At 49.7% G+C, this 21,123-nt stretch overlaps 3 protein-coding genes across 5 annotated transcripts in view; 1 reads left to right on the top strand and 2 right to left on the bottom strand.

The window, feature by feature from the left end:
• Nucleotides 1-21,123, top strand: part of IQCK (IQ motif containing K) — a 959,718-nt gene that overhangs the window by 812,059 nt on the left and 126,536 nt on the right. Inside the window, exon 2 of one of the 3 annotated variants that reach the window (XM_050775025.1) lies at nucleotides 13,047-13,241. In XM_050775025.1, coding sequence (XP_050630982.1) covers nucleotides 13,061-13,241 — 181 coding nt within the window. In that variant the 5' untranslated portion in view covers nucleotides 13,047-13,060. Of the gene's footprint in view, nucleotides 1-13,023; nucleotides 13,242-18,779; nucleotides 18,838-21,123 lie in introns of those variants that run through there. The other 2 variants (XM_050775026.1, XM_050775027.1) reach the window with 2 other exon arrangements.
• Nucleotides 1-21,123, bottom strand: part of GDE1 (glycerophosphodiester phosphodiesterase 1) — a 241,834-nt gene that overhangs the window by 209,267 nt on the left and 11,444 nt on the right. The window lies entirely within an intron of this gene.
• Nucleotides 155-12,989, bottom strand: KNOP1 (lysine rich nucleolar protein 1). Its single transcript, XM_050775017.1, has 5 exons — nucleotides 12,912-12,989; nucleotides 8,930-9,843; nucleotides 6,191-6,259; nucleotides 4,087-4,164; nucleotides 155-1,032 (listed from the first exon to the last, which is right to left on the bottom strand). The coding sequence occupies exons 2-5, from the start codon at nucleotides 9,839-9,841 to the stop codon at nucleotides 712-714; spliced, it is 1,380 nt and encodes a 459-aa protein (XP_050630974.1). The 5' UTR covers nucleotides 9,842-9,843; nucleotides 12,912-12,989; the 3' UTR covers nucleotides 155-711.

The following is a 21,123-nucleotide window of genomic DNA, read 5'->3' as shown; positions in this document are numbered from 1 at the left end:
TCAGAGATGCAGACTTTTGTCATAAAACTTTTTCCTCAATCCAAAGACATTTCCATCCCCAACGAGGATTCTGGTGGAAATTCCCTAAAGGGAACATTCAGAGTGGCGAAGAGAGAACTTAGGGCTTCGGGTACAAAAGTACAACACCCGGCACTTAGTGGCTGGGTGACCCCAGGCAATTTTATTACTTTATCTCTGAACCTCACTTGCCTCATCTATAAGACGGGGCTAATAATAGCACCCATTTCATAATTATGAAGATTAAATACGTTATGGAAAACACTAGTATTTGCCTAGCACCTGCTAAACACTCAACAAAGGTTAACTGTACATATCGACGTCTCAAACAGGGACGGAATGTTTAACACAGAAAACAGGAGGTTTTAGCCACTCACTCGTTCTCCTGGCTCCCGAAATATGAGCTGCCCCACCCCAGTTCATCCAAGCCCATCAAGATAGTTGTCCTTGTCCTTAATCTCCACAGGTGTTCAATGTGAGCCAACTGTCAGATGGCTTTCATTTGCACAACTGAATAAACCATTTATGCCTAGTGTTCCATTACTGGAACGCTAAGCTTATGGGAGTTATTTATATCCTGCTGCTCGAGGTCATCACCAAGATCTGATTTTTCACAAAAAGAAATATAATCTCCAGCATAAATGTAATAATCAAAGCAATTGTGGCAGTTTTTGGGGGACAAAACTCTAGAGTTTAATCTTCCAGCTTGACTGACTTGGAAGCGTTCCTGTCAATGTAAAAGATCTTGTTGGGGGCAGTGGAGAAACCAAGGCCGGCTCCGCGGCTGTGGCTGTACTTCCAGCTCATGGCCCGGTCGTAGTCCCGCTGCAGGTTCTGCTGCAGGCTGTCAGCCGCCTTCCTGCTGAGGGCCATGTTGGGTCTTGCGGTCGTGCTGGGGGCGCGGTTGGACGAAGGAGGGGACAGGTTTTTGAAGCCACCCATAAGTCTGAGAAATTTCAGTTTCTGGTCTTCGTTCTCAAAACCAGCAGTATCCCACTGGCCAAACTGGGTTCCCTGGGAAGAGAGGAAGAAGGTGGCTATTTCCCTTGAGTCCAAAGCCCTTTCCTTCCCTTGACCCCAGCCTCATCAGGGAGGGCCCAGCAGATTAGACGGCTGCTGTGTACCAGGCACAGTGCTAATAAGCTCAATAGTGGATTATTCCATTAATCCTAACGACAGCCCTATGAGAACACTGCTGTGATTCCCATTGCACGGAGGAGGAAATAAAGGTCTGCAGCTTAGCTGGAGACAGAAACCTAACTAGTGACCCCCAGAATTCAAGCCCAGGTCCAGCCAACACCACTGCCCACCTCTGCACACACAGCTGCCTTTCTGCCTTCCTCCTCGTTTCCTAACTCATGGCACACAGCACAGTGTGCCTCACTTCACAACACAGCACACTCCCCCCACCTCCCACACAGCGCACCTCCCCCCACCGCATACCTCCCCCCACCACCCTACACAGCGCACTCCCCCAGCCTCCCTTCACAGCGCACCTCCCCCTGCCTCCACCCACAGCGCACTCCCCCAACCACCCCACACAGCGCACCTCCCCCTACCTCCGCACCCCTCACCGTGCACCTCACAAGACAGCATACCTCCCCCACATCCCCACAGGGCGCCCCAGAGCCCAGCAGCCGGGCCCTCAACCAGCAGCCTAACGTTGGGTGAGTTGGAGGGTGGGAGAGGGCGAGTGGGAATCTGAAGTGTGCTTCTCAGAAGCACTGTTTTATAGCGGGAAGGGGTGCAGGCCCACAGGGGTAAAGGTCACACAGCCAAGTCAGACTGAGCCAAGCCCAGGAACTCGGGGGTCCCCATTCCAGCCAGAGTGCTCTACCACCTATGTGCGAGAAAATGCAGGAGAGCCCCTCCAGACCCCCTTCTTCCCAGGTCGGCGAGAGAGGAAAGAAACTCACCTCCCGAGAAGACTGACTCTGAAGTCAGGCAGACCCGGGAGGAAGCCTCCCCTGGGTGACCCTGCTCAAGTCCCCTCATCTCTCTGAGCCTCAGCGTCTTCATCCCTAAGGTGGGGCCATAACATCCCCTCATAGGGCTTCAGTGAGACATATGGCAGATTTGACACCAAAAGCCCAGTGCACAATGCATGGCACACCCGAAGCCCTCAGTGACTGGCCACTCCTCTCCCCCTACCCCAACCAGACTGCAGACCTCCATGCCGCCTGGCAACTTTCCGCTCCCAAGCCAGATACCAGCCCAGCACTTACTCCTGGGTTGGCTTTGGGAGAATAAGAACCAGTTGTCGCTACAGCTGACCTGAGTGAAGCAGTGACACATTCTCCCAGCTTCATGGTGGCCCAGACGCAGGAATAATGACAGCTCCCCTGCCCTGCAGTTTCTAGAGTGAGAGGCTGTCTATGACCACCCCACATGGGTTTTAGGGAGAGCAGGAGGCTGCCAGCTGGTCCTGGGTGAACCGGCACTTCCGACGGCTGCTGCCCACCCAGAGAGCCACTTCACCACACGTCTCAGTGGCACGGCATGTCCTAGGCCCTGTGCCCCAGGATCACTCTCCTGACGTCCTTCCAGGGACAGCCCCCAGGACATCGGCTCCAAATCACATTGCCATTTTTCTTGTCTTCCCTATTCAAGCTGGATGTCCCATCAGCTGGGCTCAGCTCAGCTCAGCAGGGTGGCATGCAGAGAAAGGGAGGCAGGACCCATAACAAAGCCCCACTCCATACCCCACCAGGCCAGGGTACGAGTCCCATTTTACAGGCGTGGACAGAGGCTCAGGGGAAGGTACTTGGCCAGAGTCCCACCACTAGACAGTGGCGGAGCCAGTAGTGATTTCAGATCTTTTGATTCTTTTCTGAATGCTCTGACAGAGCCGGAAGGCCAGCCTCACTGGTCACCCAGACCCTTCTTTTCCTCTCCCCGAAATCCAATCTATGAACGAGTCCCGCCAGCTGCGCCTCCAAAGGAAATCACCAAGCTGTTTTCTTTGTCTATCCTCTGCCACCATCCTCAGGCTGGGCTGCAGCCTAGGGGCTGAGCCTTCTACCAGGTCTTCCCGCTTGCCAGTCAATGCCCTTCAGCTGATCCCACTTAGCCAGATCCCAGGCCAGCTCTCTACCATGGCCGATGAGGCCGAGGCCTGTGGCCTGCAGCCCTCTTGTCCCTCGTCCCAGCTGCAGTGCCGTGCCTCACTGGCCTTCCCTACAGATCACTCCAGACCCCTTCCTACCTTAGGGGTCTGCACCGGCCACTGGCCTCACTGAAACGCTCTTCCCCTGGTCTCCTGAGGGCTGGGGCCCCTGCACCCTGAACATCTCTGGACACGCGTTACCATCTCCGAGCCCTCGCCCATCGGTTGCAGCCCCCGCCCGCAGTCTCTCTCCAACTCACTGTACTGTTTCCTTCTCCTGACCGCTACTGCCACCTCAACTGATCTTCCTTTCCTTGTTTGCTGAGCACTTTCCTGCCACGCTCACCCAGCTCTGGCCTCTAGACCGTGAGTGCAATGATGGGGATCACATGGGCTTTGTCTGCTCCATGTCCAGCACCCAGCACAGAGCTCCACTGAACCCCAGCAGGGCCCCAGCTTGCCAACCTCGCACTCTCCGGCCTCATGATCCTCGCACCCTCCTCCCTCCTGAGAGATCTTCTCAGGCCTGGCTTGGACATTTCCCAGTCAGAGTGGATCTGAAAACCAGGCCTGAGAGAGGCCACTACCACCCCTCACCTCTGCCTCTTGCCCCTGTTCCTAACAGCCCCTCGAGGGCATGGTCCACCGCTGGCAAGAGCTCGCTGGAATGTGTCCTCGGTGATTAATCCTTAGGACACCACACCAGTCCAGGGTTGAGACAAAGGTTCAGGCAGCTTATCTCACGGGTCAGCTCTCTAGGAGGGAGGCAAGTGCCCCTTTCAGAAGGAAGGAAATTAGCTCAGCACAAATTGTGCTGTGGAGGGAGCCAGCTGCAGGCTGGGGCTGCCTCTGGGGCCTGGACACACTTGGTTCTCCTGCTCCACTCCTCATGCTGGAGGCGAGGGGAGGTGTCGGGAGGTTGAGCGTGCCACCTCCTCGCAGAGCCCTAGCCCCAAACTTACCGTCCACTTCCTGGTTTCAGAAGCTTCCGTTTTGCCTGACTCGCGATCAATCTCTTCTTGCAAGGCCTTTCGCCTCACCTGAGCAAGAAGGATAACAGAAGAGGGCCATCAGACACAGAGATCTTCTTTCAAGTTTAAAACCCAGGACAGAGACGGGGCTGGGGGAACGGAGCATGGGAGGAACTAGCGCAGCTTGACTCTGCTACAAACGATAGGAAGCTACTATCAAAATATTCTCTTAGCATCTCAAGAGCTGTAGCCCCTTGGCCTATACTGGGCAGGGTCATTTATCCTCTTTAGCCTCTTAAGAATGAATTTTCCTAGAAACTAAGGCTTAATCACCTTCACCATTAGAACAGTTTTTGTTTGTAGCAGCCATGTGAGATGGAGACTTTCCCAAAATGCAACGCCGAAGCACCGCCTTCTTGTGCAGAGGACACCATAGTTAACTTTTGTGACAGTAAAAGTGTTTTCTACAAAGAAAACAGGCTGTGGAGTCAGGCAGAGGGTGGTCTGTATGTATATACGTATTTACTGAGACAGAGTCTTGCTCCATCACCCAGGCTGGAGTATAGTGGTGCGATCGCGGTTCACTACAACCTCTGCCTCGCAGGCTCAAGCGATTCTTCCGCCTCAGCCTCCCAGTAGCTGGGACTACAGGTGTGCGCCACTGCACCTGGCTAATTTTTATATTTTTAGTAGAGAGATGATTTCGCCATGCTGGCCAGGCTGGTCTCGAACTCCTGGCCTCAAGCAATCCACCCGTCTTGGCCTCCCCAAGTGTTGGGATTACAGGCGTGAGCCACGTGCCTATCCAGAGGCTAGTTTGAATCCCCGCACTGCCATTAACTAGCTGTGTGGCCTTGGGTAAGTCCCTCAACCTTTCTAAACACTGGTCTATTTAACCACAATAGATGGACCTATCAGCTACCTTGACGGGTAATTAAGAAAAACAAGGGTAAATAAGAAAAATATCTATGTAGATATCTAAGAAGAATATCTACGTAAATATCCAGTAGAGCACCTGGTTCCATCTCATACGTGGTTGCCAGCATGGCTCAAGGACGCCACTGGAGCACCAACTGAGCAATTAATTGCTGCTATTTATTACGCACAGATATGAGGCCGGCCACTGCCGACTGCCTCACAAACATGGCCTCACTTGGTTTTCACAGCAGCCTGTGACGGTCCATGCTGTCATGAGCCCCACTTCACAGATGGGGAAAACGAGGGTCGGTGAGATCAGTGCCTGCCCAGGTCCCCCGGTCAGTAATGGTCTAACACCAGGCCCATATGGCTACCCCTATGTCCTGCCAGGCCTCAGGGTCCAGGATCATAAAAATCCCCCAAGTTGCCGGGCACAGTGGCTCACGCCTGTAGTCCCAGCACTTTGGGAGGCTGAGGCGGGTGGATCACCAGGTCAGGAAATCGAGACCATCCTGGCTAACATGGTGAAACCCCGTCTACTAAAAATACAAAAAAAAAAATTAGCTGGGTGTGGTGGTGGGCCTGTAGTCTCAGCTGCTCAGGAGGCTGAGGCAGGAGAATGGCGTGAACCCGGGAGGTGGAGCTTGCAGTGAGCCGAGATCATACCACTGCACTCCAGCCTGGGCGACAGAGCAAGACTCCGTCTCAAAAAAAAAAAAAAATCCCCTAAGGCCAAAAAGTCCAGTTCCTGCAGGGATGCATTTGCCAGGGAATCTGGGCACGACAGAAGCAGAAGCTGATTCACAACAAAACTTCTCCTCTGAATGCTCCTGAATTAGCCCAGGGGGTGGCAGCATGTGGGCCTGGCTGAGCATGTGTCACCTGCCCAGCTGCAGGGTCTTAGGGACATGTCCCCCACATCCTGCAGCAAGTAACAGGGAATGGCCAGTCGGGCCTCTCGGCCATGGCCACGGCAGCCAGAAGGGCCCCCAGCGTGAGGATGGGGAAAGCACGCATTCCCTGCCCGGGAGGTGTGCGTTGGCGGTTAGCCCAGTGGCCTCTGGAGTCCCTGGTACCCCTGAGACCAGGATCACATAGCCAGTCTGGCAGGCGGCAAGTGAGACTCCAGGGGTGGCAGGAGGCAGTGGGAGGGGCCTGAGGAGGGTCTGGGCTATACCTGGTCTATGTGCGCCTCATCCATGTTGCCTTTCTTTTCCAACACCACCTCTAAGTCCGTGTCTGTTTCCTGCAGGAGAGGGCAGAGCTGGGTAAGGTTCAAGTTTACAACGAATGGCCTCTGCCCCTGCACCCAGCGGGGTGAGACCATGACAAAGTCCAGAAAAGACCTCAGACCATGGCATCACCCCCAGCCCTGCCACCTAGAAACATCTCATAGTCAGCAAAGTCCTTCCCATCCCTTCTCTTCCACAATTCTCCTGCAAAACAGTAGTATTAACCTATTTGACAGATGAAGAAACTGAGGCTCAGACAGGTAAAGTGACTACAAGGTTACCCCATGGCTCAGGGACCTGTTGATTCTAACCCACATCTCCCGACCCAGGGCTTTGTGTCCAACCTTTCCCACTACACACGTCACTTACCTCCTGTGGTGACACCAAACTAGAGGACAGAGGCTGAAGACCACACTAAATGCACCACGCTCTCCCACCCGCCTTGGCCCTGAAGACCCTCCAACAGCGAGACCTCAGGCCAGCCACTCTCTTGGGGTTCTTCGGTAATGACAAATGCTGACATTTCATGCGTCCTCACTTGAGAAGCGGGCTCTGCCTGGCACCTAGCGTCACGTGTGTGATGACCCTGGAGGCCCTCTCCATTCCCATCACTCATCCAGGCCCGGAACACATGTGCATTTGCCGGACTGGGTGGGCTGCTGTGGGAGGTACAGTCCCCCTCACAGATGTTAAGCAGAGGGAACTCCCTTTCACTGAGCTCCTGGGAGACGGGATTCTAGAGTCTGATGGTGGCTGCGCCCAAGCTTCTAGGGTTCCTCCCAACTCCAAGTTTCTGAATAAAGGAAGATGCTGGTAAACCAAGGCTAATGGACTAGTGCAAAGCTGGAGAAATCCCGCAACCAAAGCTAACACCTGGAGGCCTTTGATATGGAGGCCACCCCTCCCCTCCCTTCCCCCTCTAACCAAGCAATGGCTGGTTCAAGGTCACCCAGCAGACTGCTGCAGAGTTGGGAAGAGAATCTGGGGTTTATGCTAATAGAAGACAGTCATTTCTGGGGCTCCAATAATACCTGCTTCTATAAGAGATTACATAGATGATTTCTGAGAAGGGATAAATGCTAACTTCAGAAGCCAGACTAGCTGAGTCTGAATCCCAGCTCCACCTCTTGCCAGCTGCCTGACCTTAGACAAGGTATTAAGTCTCTGGAGCCTCAGTTTCCTGATCTGTTAAATGGGGGTGCCCACAGCAGCTACCTCACCAGACAGGTAGGAGGATGAAATGGGTTGATACACGGCAGTCTGGGCATACAGTAAGCACTCAAGAAATGTCAGCCACCGGCCACACGGAAGGGCCGGACACTGTCTGGAGCAGGACACACACCCTGAAACAAGACACACACCATCTTGTTTCTGCCCACACGTCCGCACACACCTGAGGATGGGAATGGGGGCCGGCCCTGGAAGGGGCTCAGCTGGGAAAGGCTGTGGGTCTGGGGAACCCCCAGCCCTCCGGCTCGCCTCAGGTCTCCCTCTCTCACTCCAGGCAGCCTGGCAGGCTGAAGACAGCGGGTGTCTGTGGTTTTCACCAAGCCATCATCTGCTCCTTCCCTCCTGGTAACAGAACTCCAGTTTTCCTCTCAGAAACTGCCTTCCCGCATCTCAGACAGTGTGGTTTAGTTGTGACTGACACCCCCTGCCCTTCACCTCGAGTTTTTCTTTTTTTGAGACAGTCTCCTCTGTCACCCAGGCTGGAATGCAGTGGTGTGATCTTGGACCACTGCAACCTCCACCTCCCAGGTTCAAGCGATTCTCGTGCCTCAGCCTCATGAGTAGCTGGGAATACAGGCGCCTGCCACCATGCCCAGCTAGTTTCTGTATTTTTAGTAGAGACGAGGTTTCACCATGTTGGCCAGGCTGGTCTCGAACTCCTGGCCTCAAGTGATCTGCCTGCCTTGGTCTCCCAAAGTGCTGGAATTATAAGCATGAGCCACCACACCCGGCCACCTTTGGTTTTAGATTAGAGCTTCTGGATAGACTGATCCAACTGAGGCCTGTGACAGTGGCCCTGAGATTTCTGTCATAGTTTTACAGGGGCTACCTTCTTCCTTTGGGGGTAGCTGAACTGCTGGGATGAAAGCCTGGAGCTGCCGGAACCATCAAGCCACGATGTGATGGAAGAGGAGGAGGAGGATGGGCCATAAACCAAGATAGAAAACTACAAAGCCCAGAGCTGAGGAAGTCTCACACAGGCATCTCCTGCTACCCAAATCTATTTGATTTATAAATTTTGTATACTGAGCTCTGATGATACTCAGATAGCCACGGGCACTGTTATCTCACGTTACTTGGTTCCTGAGTTTTGGATAGCAAGTGGCAAGAGTTCAGAAAGCAAGGGATTCATCTGTAAAATTAATCCCAGTTAATTCAGACCCTGATGGCAGACAGGGAAAACTTGGCTGGTTTCAGTAGGAAAGGATACCTGCAATTATCGATGATGCTGCATGAGCCCCTGGATCCAGCCATACCTGAAGCTAGTTTAACCATAACCTTTTCAATTGCATGTCAATAAACTCCCTATTCCGGCTGAAATTAATTTAACCAGGGTTTTAGCTATAAGCATGAGTACTCGTGCATGTGCAAACATGCACACATGCCTACACACCCCTCCCAAGCCCCACCCTTGATTCTCCCATGGCAGAGTCCATTTCTGAAGGAAAACCTACCTCCTTCCAAGGGTCTCCTGCTACCCCACTCTCTTTCCTCTTCTTCTTCTTCCTTTTGAGAGCTGGCTCCTCGATGACTGGCTGCTCTACCTTCTTCTTGGACTTCATCTTTTTCTTTGCAGAGGCCTTAGGGTCATCACTTCTGGGGATGGATTCCGGAGCCTCAGCTTTGACTGGCTTCTTTTTACTTCCTTTCCTAGGGCTGCTCTCCATGGACCGGGAGGGCCTGGAGTGGCCTGGGAGGGTGTCTTCCTCCTGGTGGATTTTTTTTTTCTTCTTCACCTTCCCGTTGTGTTCTCTGGGGCTCTTCCGCTTCCGTTTCTGCCCCAAGGCTGCCTGTCCCTCATCCTTCTTTCCCACTGAGCAGGTGTCCGCAACATCCCTGGCCTCCCTGGCCTCGCAGAACCAAGGGTCCTGGACTGAGAAGGCTGTGGCATCCCGGGCTCCCTTTTTCTCCTTCTTGTGTTTTTTGAGCTTCTTGCCAACTCTGGTTTCGTCCTCACTCTGTCTGGGGTCTGGGGAGGTTTTCACCCCAGAGGCATGGGACATGGCCAGAGGTGACTTCTTTTTCTTCTCCCCACTGAGGAGCTCCAAGTGGCCAAGCACCTGCTTCCTGGGGCTGGGTGACTTCTCTGCCCGTCTGGCATGCAGCACTGTCTCAGGTTCCACATGCCCCTCGCAAGGGGTGCTGAGACCCGTCTTTTTCTTCTTCTTTTTCTTCACTGGAGGCATCTCAGGCGCCTGCCCATGGACCACACTCTTAGAGGGGGATGTGGCTCTTACAGAAGAAACATCGGCCAAGTAATCATCATTGTTTACAACTGAGTATCGAGTCCCTGGTTCTTTGACCACTTTCTTCTTCTTTTTCTTCTCTGGGACCCCAGGGTCTACTCTGTGTGTCTTGGTGATCATTCCTGAAAAAACGAATGGTACAAGTTACCCCTATACCAAGCCATCCTGTGTTCAGTTCTACTAAGCATTGCCAAGAGCCATGTTTCTTTGAGTGGGTGGACTAAGCATTACGGGATAGGGAAAATGGACATGATTCCTTTAGAGCAAAAAAAGAAATACTATAGAAACAGCATAAATTTTATATCCAGACAGCCCTAGGTTCAAACCTAAATGGTTCTCTCACCTTAAGTAAATCAGCTAACCTCCCTGAGCCTCAATTTCTTCATCTGGAAAATGGGGGAATATAACACCTCCTTCCTCAAAAGGGTGTTGAAAAGAGTAAATGAGACAACGCATGAAAAGTGCTTGGTACATTGTGAAATCCCTTTTTCTTTTTTTTTTTTTGGAGACAGAGTCTTGCTCTGTCGCCCAGGCTGGAGGGCAGTGGCATGATCTTGGCTCACTGAAACCTCCGCCTCTGGGTTCAAGTGATTCTCCAGCCTCAGCCTCCCCTGAGTAGCTGGGATAACAGACACCCGCGATCACACCCAGCTGATTTTTTTTTTTTTTCCTTTTTAGGAGAGACAGGGTTTCACCATGTTGGCCAGGCTGGTCTCAAACTCCTGACCTCAAGTGATCCGCCTGCTTCAGTCTCCCAAAATGCTGGGATTACAGGCATGAGCCACCTTGCCTGGCCTAGTTTCACTGTTTTTAAAATGTGAAGTTGATTGCCAACACTGAATGAGTCACAGTGATACACAGTACTGAGGGCACCCAGCTTGTCTTGGACAGATACCATGGAAGCACCTGTGAGAAACGGCTGTGGGGTCCTCAATACCCTTCAGCGTCCAGCTGGACCACTTCTCTCACTCCAGTCCCCAGCCAAGTTCCTGCTGCTCCCTGCACTAGACATTCCCAGAATCTAGAAGCAAAATATCCCAAAATATCTAACAGGCAGTTAGGATTATGGGAGAGAAAAGAAAAGCTTCTCCATCCTGCAGCCCTCCTCAGCTTCAGAACCTACAGGGTCCACACTGGAGCTGGCTCACTGTTAAGAGCTTCAAAGAGCCAGGCCAGGCCTGAGCTACAGGTCAAGTTCATTCATAACTCACTCCAGGAGCACCTTGAAGAGTCAAGGGAATAACTATACTCATTCATTCCTGTCTGCCCTGTTTCCTGGTTTATTTCTAGCATCCTGCTCAGTGCCTGGCACATATCAGGTGCTCAATAAATACTCACTGAATGAATGAATACATGCTAGAGAGACAGAGATGAACAACATAAACCACCACCCATCAAGAAGCAAGTAGGTGTGGAAGGAAATAAGGTTTAATAACAATGATACAAGTGATAAAAGCAAGTGGTAAGGTCAGGGTGGTAGAGGTTGTATAACCTGTCCTACCAGTTGTCAGGAAAATTTCTGAAGAACAACTGCAGGATGGTGCTACTAATCCCTGAGACAAAGGTACTGAAGGCAAGTGGCTGAAGGGACAGGCTTGATTGGACAGATGCTTTGGAGATGTTCACTGGACAGGTGAATATATGGATGAGGTGTGTTTGGGTGGCCATGCTGACATGGGCGACATAAAGTTAGGAATGTATGGGTGGTGATTAAGCCTTGAACAGAACAAGCCTGAGACAAGACCTCAAAAAATACAGTAGTCCCCGGCCCAATCCCAGGTTTCCCATTCCCAGGTTTCAGTTACCCCGGTCAACCCTGGTCCCAAAATAGGTGAGCACAGCACACCAAGTTATCTTGAGAGGGAGATCACACGCGTGCAAATTTTATTACAATATACTGTTGTAATTGTTCTATTTTATTACTAGCTAGATTGTTGGTAATCTTTTACTGTACCTAATTTTTTGTGAGACAAGATCTTACTCTGTTGCCCAGGCTGGAGTGCAGTGGCATGATCTCGGCTCACTGCAACCTCCACCTCCCCGGTTCAAGCAATTTTCACACCTCAGCCTCCTGAGTAGCTGGGATTACTGGCATATACCACCACGCCCGGCTAATTTTTGTATTTTTAGTAGGGACGGGGTTTTACTACGTTGGTCAGGCTGGTCTCCAACTCCTGGCCTCAAGTGATCCGCCCACCTCGGCCTCCCAAAGTGCTGGGATTACAGGTGTGAGCCACCGCACCCTGCCCTACTGTGCCTAACTTATAAACTTTGTCACAGGTAGTATACAAAAGAAAAAACAGTTATATTTAGGGTTCGGTACTATTTGTGGTTTCAGACATCCACTGGGGGTTTAGGAACGTACTGCCCGGGGATAACGGGGGAGGGGGACTATTGTATTGGCATTTAAATAAGTGGGCAGAGATAAAAGAGCTTGCAAAGAAGAAGGTGCAAACCTTGAAATAGTGTAGTCAAGAAAGCCAAGACGACTTCAGAACAGGGGAGTGGCCAAGAGATCTGGTAAGAACAAAGAATCCACCGGGAGGTTGCGGGTCAACTCTTAATCCCCTTCTCTCCCCATCTCTGCCATTTAGAAAAGTACAGATAGCATCCTCCTCTTGAGCCCTGCGACCAAATGCATTCACTCTTTCAAAGAGAAAGGAAAAGAACATTACAGTGCATGTCCTGCAAACACATATGCTTTCTACAAAAGCGCTTTTAAATTCCCGCGGCAGCTTTGTGAGGATCATTGTGAATACCCGACCTCACAGCTCCAGAGACTAATAATTCACTTGCCCTAGGTTCCAAAGCCATCAAGTGGAAAACAGGAGATTGGAATTCCGCCCACAGGACTCCAAACCCAGTGCAGCAACACCCCACTCCCCCGTAGGATCACCGGCAGGACGCGCGGGAGCCAGGAAGTGAGATCGGTGCCTCCAGGGCTCCCATGCGCCCAAGCCTCCGCAGCAAACAGACTGGGAGGGATTACGTGGGGTCCCAGGCCCGGCTCTGAGGCGGGAAAACTTTCTGGAGGCGGCGGCCTCAGGCCGGAGCAGGCGCGCACCGACTGAAGGGGTCGGATTTAGGGATGCGGGTGGCCCGCATTTCCCCGACTTCTCCGCCGCGCATTTCCTCTGGTGCAATCTCCAGACCCCGCGCCGGCCCGCCTGCAACGCATCCTGGCACTCACCGGTGGGCGAAATTTCCCCGCCTCCACGTGAGAGCCCGCTCCGCCGCGACCCGGAAGTCCACTTCGAGTCGCCGGCCCACCCTCTCGGGTTCCGGTTTCTTCCGGGTCGCGGCCACCCGGCGAACGCGGTTACCGTGGAAACCGCGGCCATGGCTGCACCGCGGCAAGTCCCCAGCCACACAGTGCCCCGTAAGCCCAGCTGCTCTACAGACTCGTCGTTCACCCGGACGCCGGTGCCCACCGTGTCTCTCGGTTCCCGCGAGCTGCCTGTCTCGCCGTGGCAGGTCGCCGAGCCGTCAAGCAAGAATCTGTGGGAGCAGATCTGCGACGGTAGGCAGCCCGGGCTGGCCGAGAGGGGCGGGACCCGGGTGGGGGCCGCGTTTGAGGAGCGCCCACTGTGCGCCTGGCGGCTGACGGGCGGGGCCGCCGGGCAGCAGCTCCGCGGGCCCGGGCTCCTCATTTTACGCACGGAGAAACTGAGGCTCGGAGAGGCTAGCCCGCGGTTACGCAGCGCGGCCTCCAATCGCCATCGGTAGTGAGGTCAAAGGCAAGGGAACGGCGAGGGAAAGCTGAATAAAGAGAACCATGCGGTGTGGACCAGTGGTTCTTAAACTTCATTTAGTGAACAGAAAAGAATTGCTGGGTCAGGGGCGGGGATCTTGTTAAAAATGTAGGCTCCCAGGCCCCGCCCACAGAGCTTCAACTTGGGATGCAGGGAATCTGCACTTTTTAAAAAAGAGCACCCCAGGTAATCCTAAAGTAAGTAGTCGGCGGCCCACACGTTCCGTAACCATGGTGTGGACAAACGGTAAGTATTAGTCCCTTCTTGCTTCAAACCTTCCTTAACCTCCCCAAACGGAGTTGAGCACATCTTCCTTTGTGGCCCTTCTCAGTATTCGTTACTCAGGTTGGGCAAATTATTTAACTTGTTACCCTGTCTGCAAAGTGGGCATAATAATGACACCTATTTCGATGGTGTTAGGAAGATGGAACCAGATAGTCACAAAAAGTGCTTAGTGAACAGCGTGATTTTAGGAGTGCAAAAGGCTTATTGGGAAAAGAAACAAAAACTGCTCGATTTACAGAAGGAGCTGCGTAAGCGCTAGTTCTTAATGAATAATGTTGGCTGGTGGTGGTTTTTTTTTTTTTCTCCACTAGACCATAAGCTCCTCAAGTTCAAACACTCAGATTTTTAATTCATGTGGCCACCATCACTACCTAAGCTGCCTGAAACGGCGCGGTGAAACCCCGTCTCTACTAAAAATACAAAAAAAAAAAAAAAAATTATCCGGGCGTGGTGGTGTGCGCCTGTAATCCCAGCTATTTGGGAGGCTGAGGCAGGGGAATCGCTTGAACCAGGGAGGTGGAGGTTGCAGTGAGCCGAGATCGCGCCACTGCACTCCAGCCTGGGTGACAGAGAGAGACTCCGTCTCAAAAAAAAAGAAAGAAAGAAAAGTGGTTATTTAACATTTGAAATGTGGTTAGTGCAATTGAGGAACTGAATTTCTTGTTGGACCTAATTTATTTATTTATTTATTTTTTTTTTTTGGAAAGTGTTGCACTGTTGCCCAGGCTGGAGTGCAGTGGTGCTGTCTGGGTTCACTGCAGCCTCCACCTCCCGGGTTCAAGCGATTATCCCGCCTCAGCCTCCTGAGTAGCTGGGGTTACAGGCACCCACCATCATGCCCAGCTAATTTTTTTATTTTTATAGAGAAGGGGTTTCACCATTTTGGCCAGGCTGGTCTCGAACTCCTGACCTCAGGTGATCTACCCACCTCAGCCTCCCAAAGTGCTAGGATTGCAGGCGTGAGCCACCGGGCCTAGCCTGAACTTAATTTTAATAAATTTAAATAGCCACATTTGGATAGTAGCTACTGTATTGGATAGCGCAGATCAGTAAATGTTTATTGAATGGAAAAAAAGAATGAATGTACCAGTATATGTGATGACTTGAAAGAAGTGGAGAATACAGAGAAGGAAGAGAATAGTAGACTCAGTTGATAGATGCCCTCAAAAGTTGTCTATTTCAACCCCATCCAGTACTTAAATTCCTTCTCCAACCTTACATCGTGCTGGAAAAATCCCTTTCATTTTGGATGTTCTCTTTGTCACTTTCACCCCTAGGTCCTTACCTCTTGGTGCTATGATTCAGGGAGCTAATCACTCCACCTCAAAGAGTCTACTCAGATATTTGACAGTAGTTATTATGGCTGTCTTTCCCCCAGAGCTTTCACTTCTCCAAGCCAAACAGTGCCTTATGATACAGTTTACTAGAGGAGGATTGTTGGAAAAGTTACTCAGCCTCATCTGTAAAAGACAGATAATTGTTGTACCTACCGCACAGGGCTGTTGTGAGGACCAGGTAAGGATGTATGAAAAGGTGCTTAGCACAGTACCTGGCATTTAAAAAGTAGTCAATAAATGTTCATTATTGTTGACAAAGAAACATGCCTTGTGTTGTGATTTACACATTGAGTTTATTTTGGTCAAATAGGCCTCTAGAGAGAAAGCAAAGACAAAGGGTTTTGGTGTTCTCTGAAAAGCAAGTGAATTGATGCCACTTATAAAATGATAGAGTTACAGAATGAGGTCAGGCATGGTGCTCACGCCTGTAATCCCAGCACTTTGGGAGGCCGAGGCGGGTGGATCACCTGAGGTCAGGAGTTGGAGACCAGCCTGGCCAACATGGTGAAACACTGTCTCTACTAAAAATAACAAAAAATAAGTCGGGCGTGGTGGTGGGTAATCCCAGCTACTCGAGAGGCTGAGGCAGAAGAATCGCTTGAACCTGAGAGGCGGAGGTTGCAGTGACCTGAGATTGTGCCACTGGACTCCAGCCTGGGCGACAGAGTGAGACTCCATCTGAAAAAAAAAAAAAAAAAATTCAGTGAGGTCAAGGTCAACATTGGCAAACTATACACATGGGCACTGTAATGATTATTATAACCTAGATGGATAAACCCAATTCTTAAACATCTGACAAATGCAGTTTTCTATAACATGTAGGAAATTCAGTTTCTCACAACAAACATGAAAAAACAGGCTTTGTAGTAATCCTATCTTTGAGGTTAAGTACTACATTCTATTAAGATAATCTCCATTTAAGCGACAAATTATCATAGCAAACACACCTGCCAGAAACTCAATTTCATGAAGACAAAATGCAAAGTCGGTAAATAACTTACACAGACCTTAACCAACCTGATTAGTGCTCTTTTATATGTATGTGCATGCTCACCATTATAACATATTTGTAAATATTCTTCAGTTTTCGCCCTCATCTTTCCAGTGACAACTGAGTTTTGTATTCGAAAAAGCACTTGTGTTAGTGTCAATAAACTTCTTCCCTGCCAACACTTCTAATCAAATCTTACAGTAGTTTGTGACTTGCTGTGTTCATGGTTTTAATCAAGACAGTCAAAGGATGTTAGGCTTAACAGTTTACTTTTTTTTTTTTTTTTTTGAGATGAAATCTGGCTCTGTCGCCCAGGCTGGATGCAGTGGCGCAATCTCAGCTCACTGCAACCTCTGCCCCCAGATTCAAGCAATTCTTCTGCCTCAGCCTCCGGAGTAGCTGGGATTACAGGCGCCCGCCACCATGCCTGGCTAATTTTTTGTAGAGATGGGGTTTTGCCATGTTGGCCAGGCCTGACCTCAAGTAGTCTGCCACCCTCCTCTTCCCAAAGTGCTGGGATTACAGGCGTGAGCCACCACGCCCGGCCTTAGTTTCCTATTTTGATATGCTGTGATAGCATCCTCACTACTGTCATTGGTTCATCACTTAATCAATCAAGCACTCTCTGACCTTAGCCCCCAATGCTGTTGTAAAATCTGGTCTTTCATTTCACCTGCCAGATACCGACATGGATCAGTTGTGAATCAATACTTGTTCCTCCAGCGCAGCCAATGAGCCAGCTGAAGAAAGATGACCCCAACTGGCTCTCGGCACTGCTCAGCAATCAGCATCTCTCAGTGCCTTCTCCCATGGCCTGGTTCTACTAGTCCACGTTTCTAACACCTCCTGAAATGTTCTGTGATACCTCTTAGCATAGGAGGCATTCACTGAGAAGAGTCAGGCAGTCAGGAGTGGGGAGGGAGTTCGCTAACGCCCATCTGTACACGTGGAAGCTCTCAGCCCGCTACTCGCCGCCCAGCTCTCCACCTCTGCTTACCATCCCCTTGCTGTTCCAGGATCCTGCTCTATCGCTCACCTCCTCTACTGTGCCTTTAACATCTCTACTAGCTTTTTCCTCCAAACACCCCTGGCCTGTCATCTCAGGAAGAAACCTCCACTTTGACCCTATATCCTCTTCCAGCTCCTATCAGTCTCTCCTCCCCTCTCAGCAAGCTTCTGGAAAGAACACACTGCTCTTGCTCTTGTCCACACCACTTTCATTCTCATTCCCTTATCAACCCAGGGCAGACCAGCTTCTTCCTCATTTCTCCCAAGAAATTGTTCTTAAGCATTGAGCCAACTTGTATCTACCAGGGCTGGGAACTGTTTTCAATGCTGGGCCAGGCGTGACTGCAGGCACTGTTTTAGACGTCAACAACTTATCTCCATCTCCACAAATGTTACCATTGTTCACTCAGCTGCCCAGTTCAGCCTTTTTTTTTTTTCCTTGAGACAGAGTCTCGCTCTGTTGCCCAGGCTGGAGTACAGTGGTGCAATCTCTGCTCACTGCAACTTCCACCTCCCGGATTCAAGCAATTCCCCCGCCTCAGCCTCCCTAGTAGCTGGGATTACAGGCACTCGCCACCATGCCCGGCTAGTTTTTGTATGTTTAGTAGAGATGGTGTCTCACCATGTTGGCCAGGCTGGTCTCGAACTCCTGACCTCAGGTGATCCGCCTGCCTCAGCCTCCCAAAGTCCTGGGATTACAGGTGTGAGCTACTGCACCCGGCCTGCTTCCTTTTCACTTTCCACGGCCCCACACTCTCATTTGCCAGTCCTTATAGATTCTACCTGTTTAATATCTCCCACCATCCCCACCCTGCCCGCACTCCCCACCCTCGCCAGTCTTCTTGTCTGCTGCCTTAGATCAGGCCCTTACCACCCCCTGCTTGGATTGCTGCTGTGGCTTCTTAATTGAGGCAGGCCTCCTTCCAGACCACATCCCACTGGCTATCGTAGGAACCTCTCTAAAATTCAAATTTAATCGCATCATGCTGTGACCTCTGATGATTTTCATAGCTTACATAATAAACTCCTCAGCTTAACCCTTAAGCTTCTTAACATCCCATCTCTGTTTACTTGTCTTAGTTCATAACATACCATTCACCCAAATCATGTTAATGGCAACCATTTATTGAGCTGCTATTTATGTGCCAGGCATTATGCTAGGTGCATTACTTCTCATTTAAGCCTCATAGCAACCGATGAGGAAATTGAGGCTTAGAAAGATTAGGAAACTTGTCCAAAGTAAGTGGCAGGGTCGGCTTCAAACTCAAGTCTGTTTTGACTCTCAGGTTCAAACCCTGGAACAAGACACCAGCATGGTTTTGAAGCGTGGACTGGGAGCACCTACATCAAAATCTCCTGGATACATGTTAAAATGCAGCTTCCTGGCTGGGCATGGTGGCTCAAGCCTATAATCCTAGCACTTCAGGAGATGGAAGGGGATGGATTGCCTGAACTCGGGAGTTCGAGACCAGCCTGGCCAATGTGGTGAAACCCCATCTCTACTAAAATACAAAAAAAAAAAAAAAAAATAGCCAGCTGTGGCAGTGTGTGCCTATAGTTCCAGCTACTCAAGAGGCTGAGGCAGGAGAATCACTTGAACCTGGGAAGAGGAGGTTGCACTAAGCCAAGATCATGCCATTGCACTCCAGCCTGGGCAACAGAGTGAGACTCCATTTAAAAAAAAAAAAAAAATGCATTTTCCTTGGCTTCCCTTCCTGGCCTGATGGGCCAGACTCCTTAGGGGTGAGTCCTTGAGTTCTGGATTTTAAAATGGCACTTCAGTACCATTGTTGTGTTGTGTACTTGGAGTCACACAAAACTATTCCTCCAGTGCACCATACTATTCCTCCGTGCCTTTCCACAAGCTTTGTCTCTTCCTGGAACATCCCTGCCTTCTCATTTATCTCTCTAGACTCAATCCACGTGGCCCCTCTTCTGAAAAGCCTTCTGTAATTCCTCAGGCCAATTTCAAAGCCTCTTCTTTCCGCTCCTCTAGGCTGTGGTTGAAGCCCTCTACAGCAGTACTTTCACTTCTCATAACCCTTGGTTTATCATTCATCCCCTCTCTGGAACATAAGCTCCTCTGCCCTGTTCATCTGGCTCTCCAGCAACCTGGTACAACCTCCCACTATAGTATATGCCTCTCAAATGTTCATCTCATTCACTCCTAGCATCACCTTCTTGTTCCATCCCCTTCCAATAAGCTACTGTGGTTCAATGATACATTTTTTGTTGTTGTTGTTTGAGTCGGAGTCTGACTCTGTCACCCAGGCTGGAATGCAGTTGTGCGATCTCAGCTCACTGCAAGCTCCGCCTCCAGGGTTTACTCCATTCTCCTGCCTCAGCCTCCTGAGTAGCTAGGACTACAGGCTCCCGCCACCACGCCGCGATTTTGTTTTTGTATTTTTAGTAGAGACGGGGTTTCACCGTGTTAGCCAGGATGGTCTGGATCTCCTGACCTTGTGATCCGCCCGCCTCGACCTCCCAAAGTGCTGGGATTACAGGCGTGATCCACCGCGCCCGGCCACCAGTCAGTGCTACATTTTAATTGTTTCTATCAGGAACATGTTCAGCTGCAAATAGCAGAAAGCCCAACTCATAATGACCTAAACAAAGATGCTTAATTATTCTCACATCCCAGAAGTTGAGGGGAGAGGGTTCATTTGTGGTACAAGGGCTCCACTCTGCCAACAAGTTTCCAGGCTCCTTCTGCTCTGCCTCTCCTAAAATGTTGCCTTTGTTGCATAAAACAAACAACCACTTTCACTTGTTCATAATGTTCATTTAATATGCATATAACATTAAATTGCCCTAATGCCATTTATAAGCTTTGGTGATTGAAAGATTGTAAACATTTGTACATTTAATATAACTGACTTAAAAAAATTTTTTTTTAATTTTTATTTTTTTGAGACAGGCTGTTGCCCAGGCTGGAGTGCAATGGTGTGACTGTGGCTTACTACAGCCTCAACTCCCAGGCTCAGGTGATCCTCCCACCTAAGCCTCCCAAGTAGCTGGGATTACAGGCGTGTGCCACCAAACCCAGCTAATTTTTATATTTGTTGTAGAGACAGGGTTTCGCCATGTTGCCCAGGCTGGTCTTGAACTCCTAGGCTCCAACAATCTGCCCACCTTGGCTTCCCAAAGTGTTAGGATTACAGGTGTGAGCCTGTAATCCATGCCTGGGCCCCTGATTTTCTTAAGCATTTCTAATGCAGAACAGAGCAGATAAGCACACTCTTCTAAGCACCAAAACAACTCTTGGAAATTGAATTAATTAAACTATGGTAAATCAAGTTGTTTTAAATAGTCCAGTACTCTACAAAGTTAAATTCTTTTATGCCTTTCAATGTAAAAGCATCAGTCTGTAATCATATTTCAGATTGAAACCACAGGGAAAACTGACATTCTCAAATATGTTAGATTCTCTTAAACATTACAGAGGTTTTAAGTAACACATCAGATTGTCTTGAAGCTAAAGTATTTTCCCATACTTCATACTTCTACATAATCATTTCAACTATATGTCTTTTGTGATCATATGATGAAGAAATTTGTATTTTTTCCATCAAATTTAAGTGAACTCCTGAGAGATTTCACTGGAAAAAATATGATAGCAAGTAATAAAGAAATGCAAATAAAAATAAAATCCCATTTTTTTTCTTTTACAGGTGTTGAAAAATTTTTAATGTATAAGATTGATTATACTCTAGAGAAACAGGCAGTGTCACTATTGGGAGTACAAGTGACTATAAACTTTTTGGAGAAAAGTTTGGCAATTTGGCCCAAATTTTAAATTATTTTTTCCTTTGGCAGAAAAAATTCCACATCTAGGGATCCTACCAAAACACCTCTTTGCAGATCAATGATATTTGTATAAAGATGTTCATTGAAACATTGTTTATAATAATAAAATAATGGAAACAACCCAAATGCCCATTAAGAGTATAATGGTTAAATAAATGTGGTACATCATGTATGTAGCAACATTGAAAGGAGCCTCATATTTAACACATAGAATGGTTCATA

This window comes from Macaca thibetana, chromosome 20 (genome assembly GCF_024542745.1).
Source record: "Macaca thibetana thibetana isolate TM-01 chromosome 20, ASM2454274v1, whole genome shotgun sequence".
Taxonomy (NCBI): Eukaryota; Metazoa; Chordata; class Mammalia; order Primates; family Cercopithecidae; genus Macaca; species Macaca thibetana.
The sequence above is the reverse complement of the archived record's forward strand: the minus strand, read 5'-3'. Positions and strand labels throughout refer to the sequence as shown.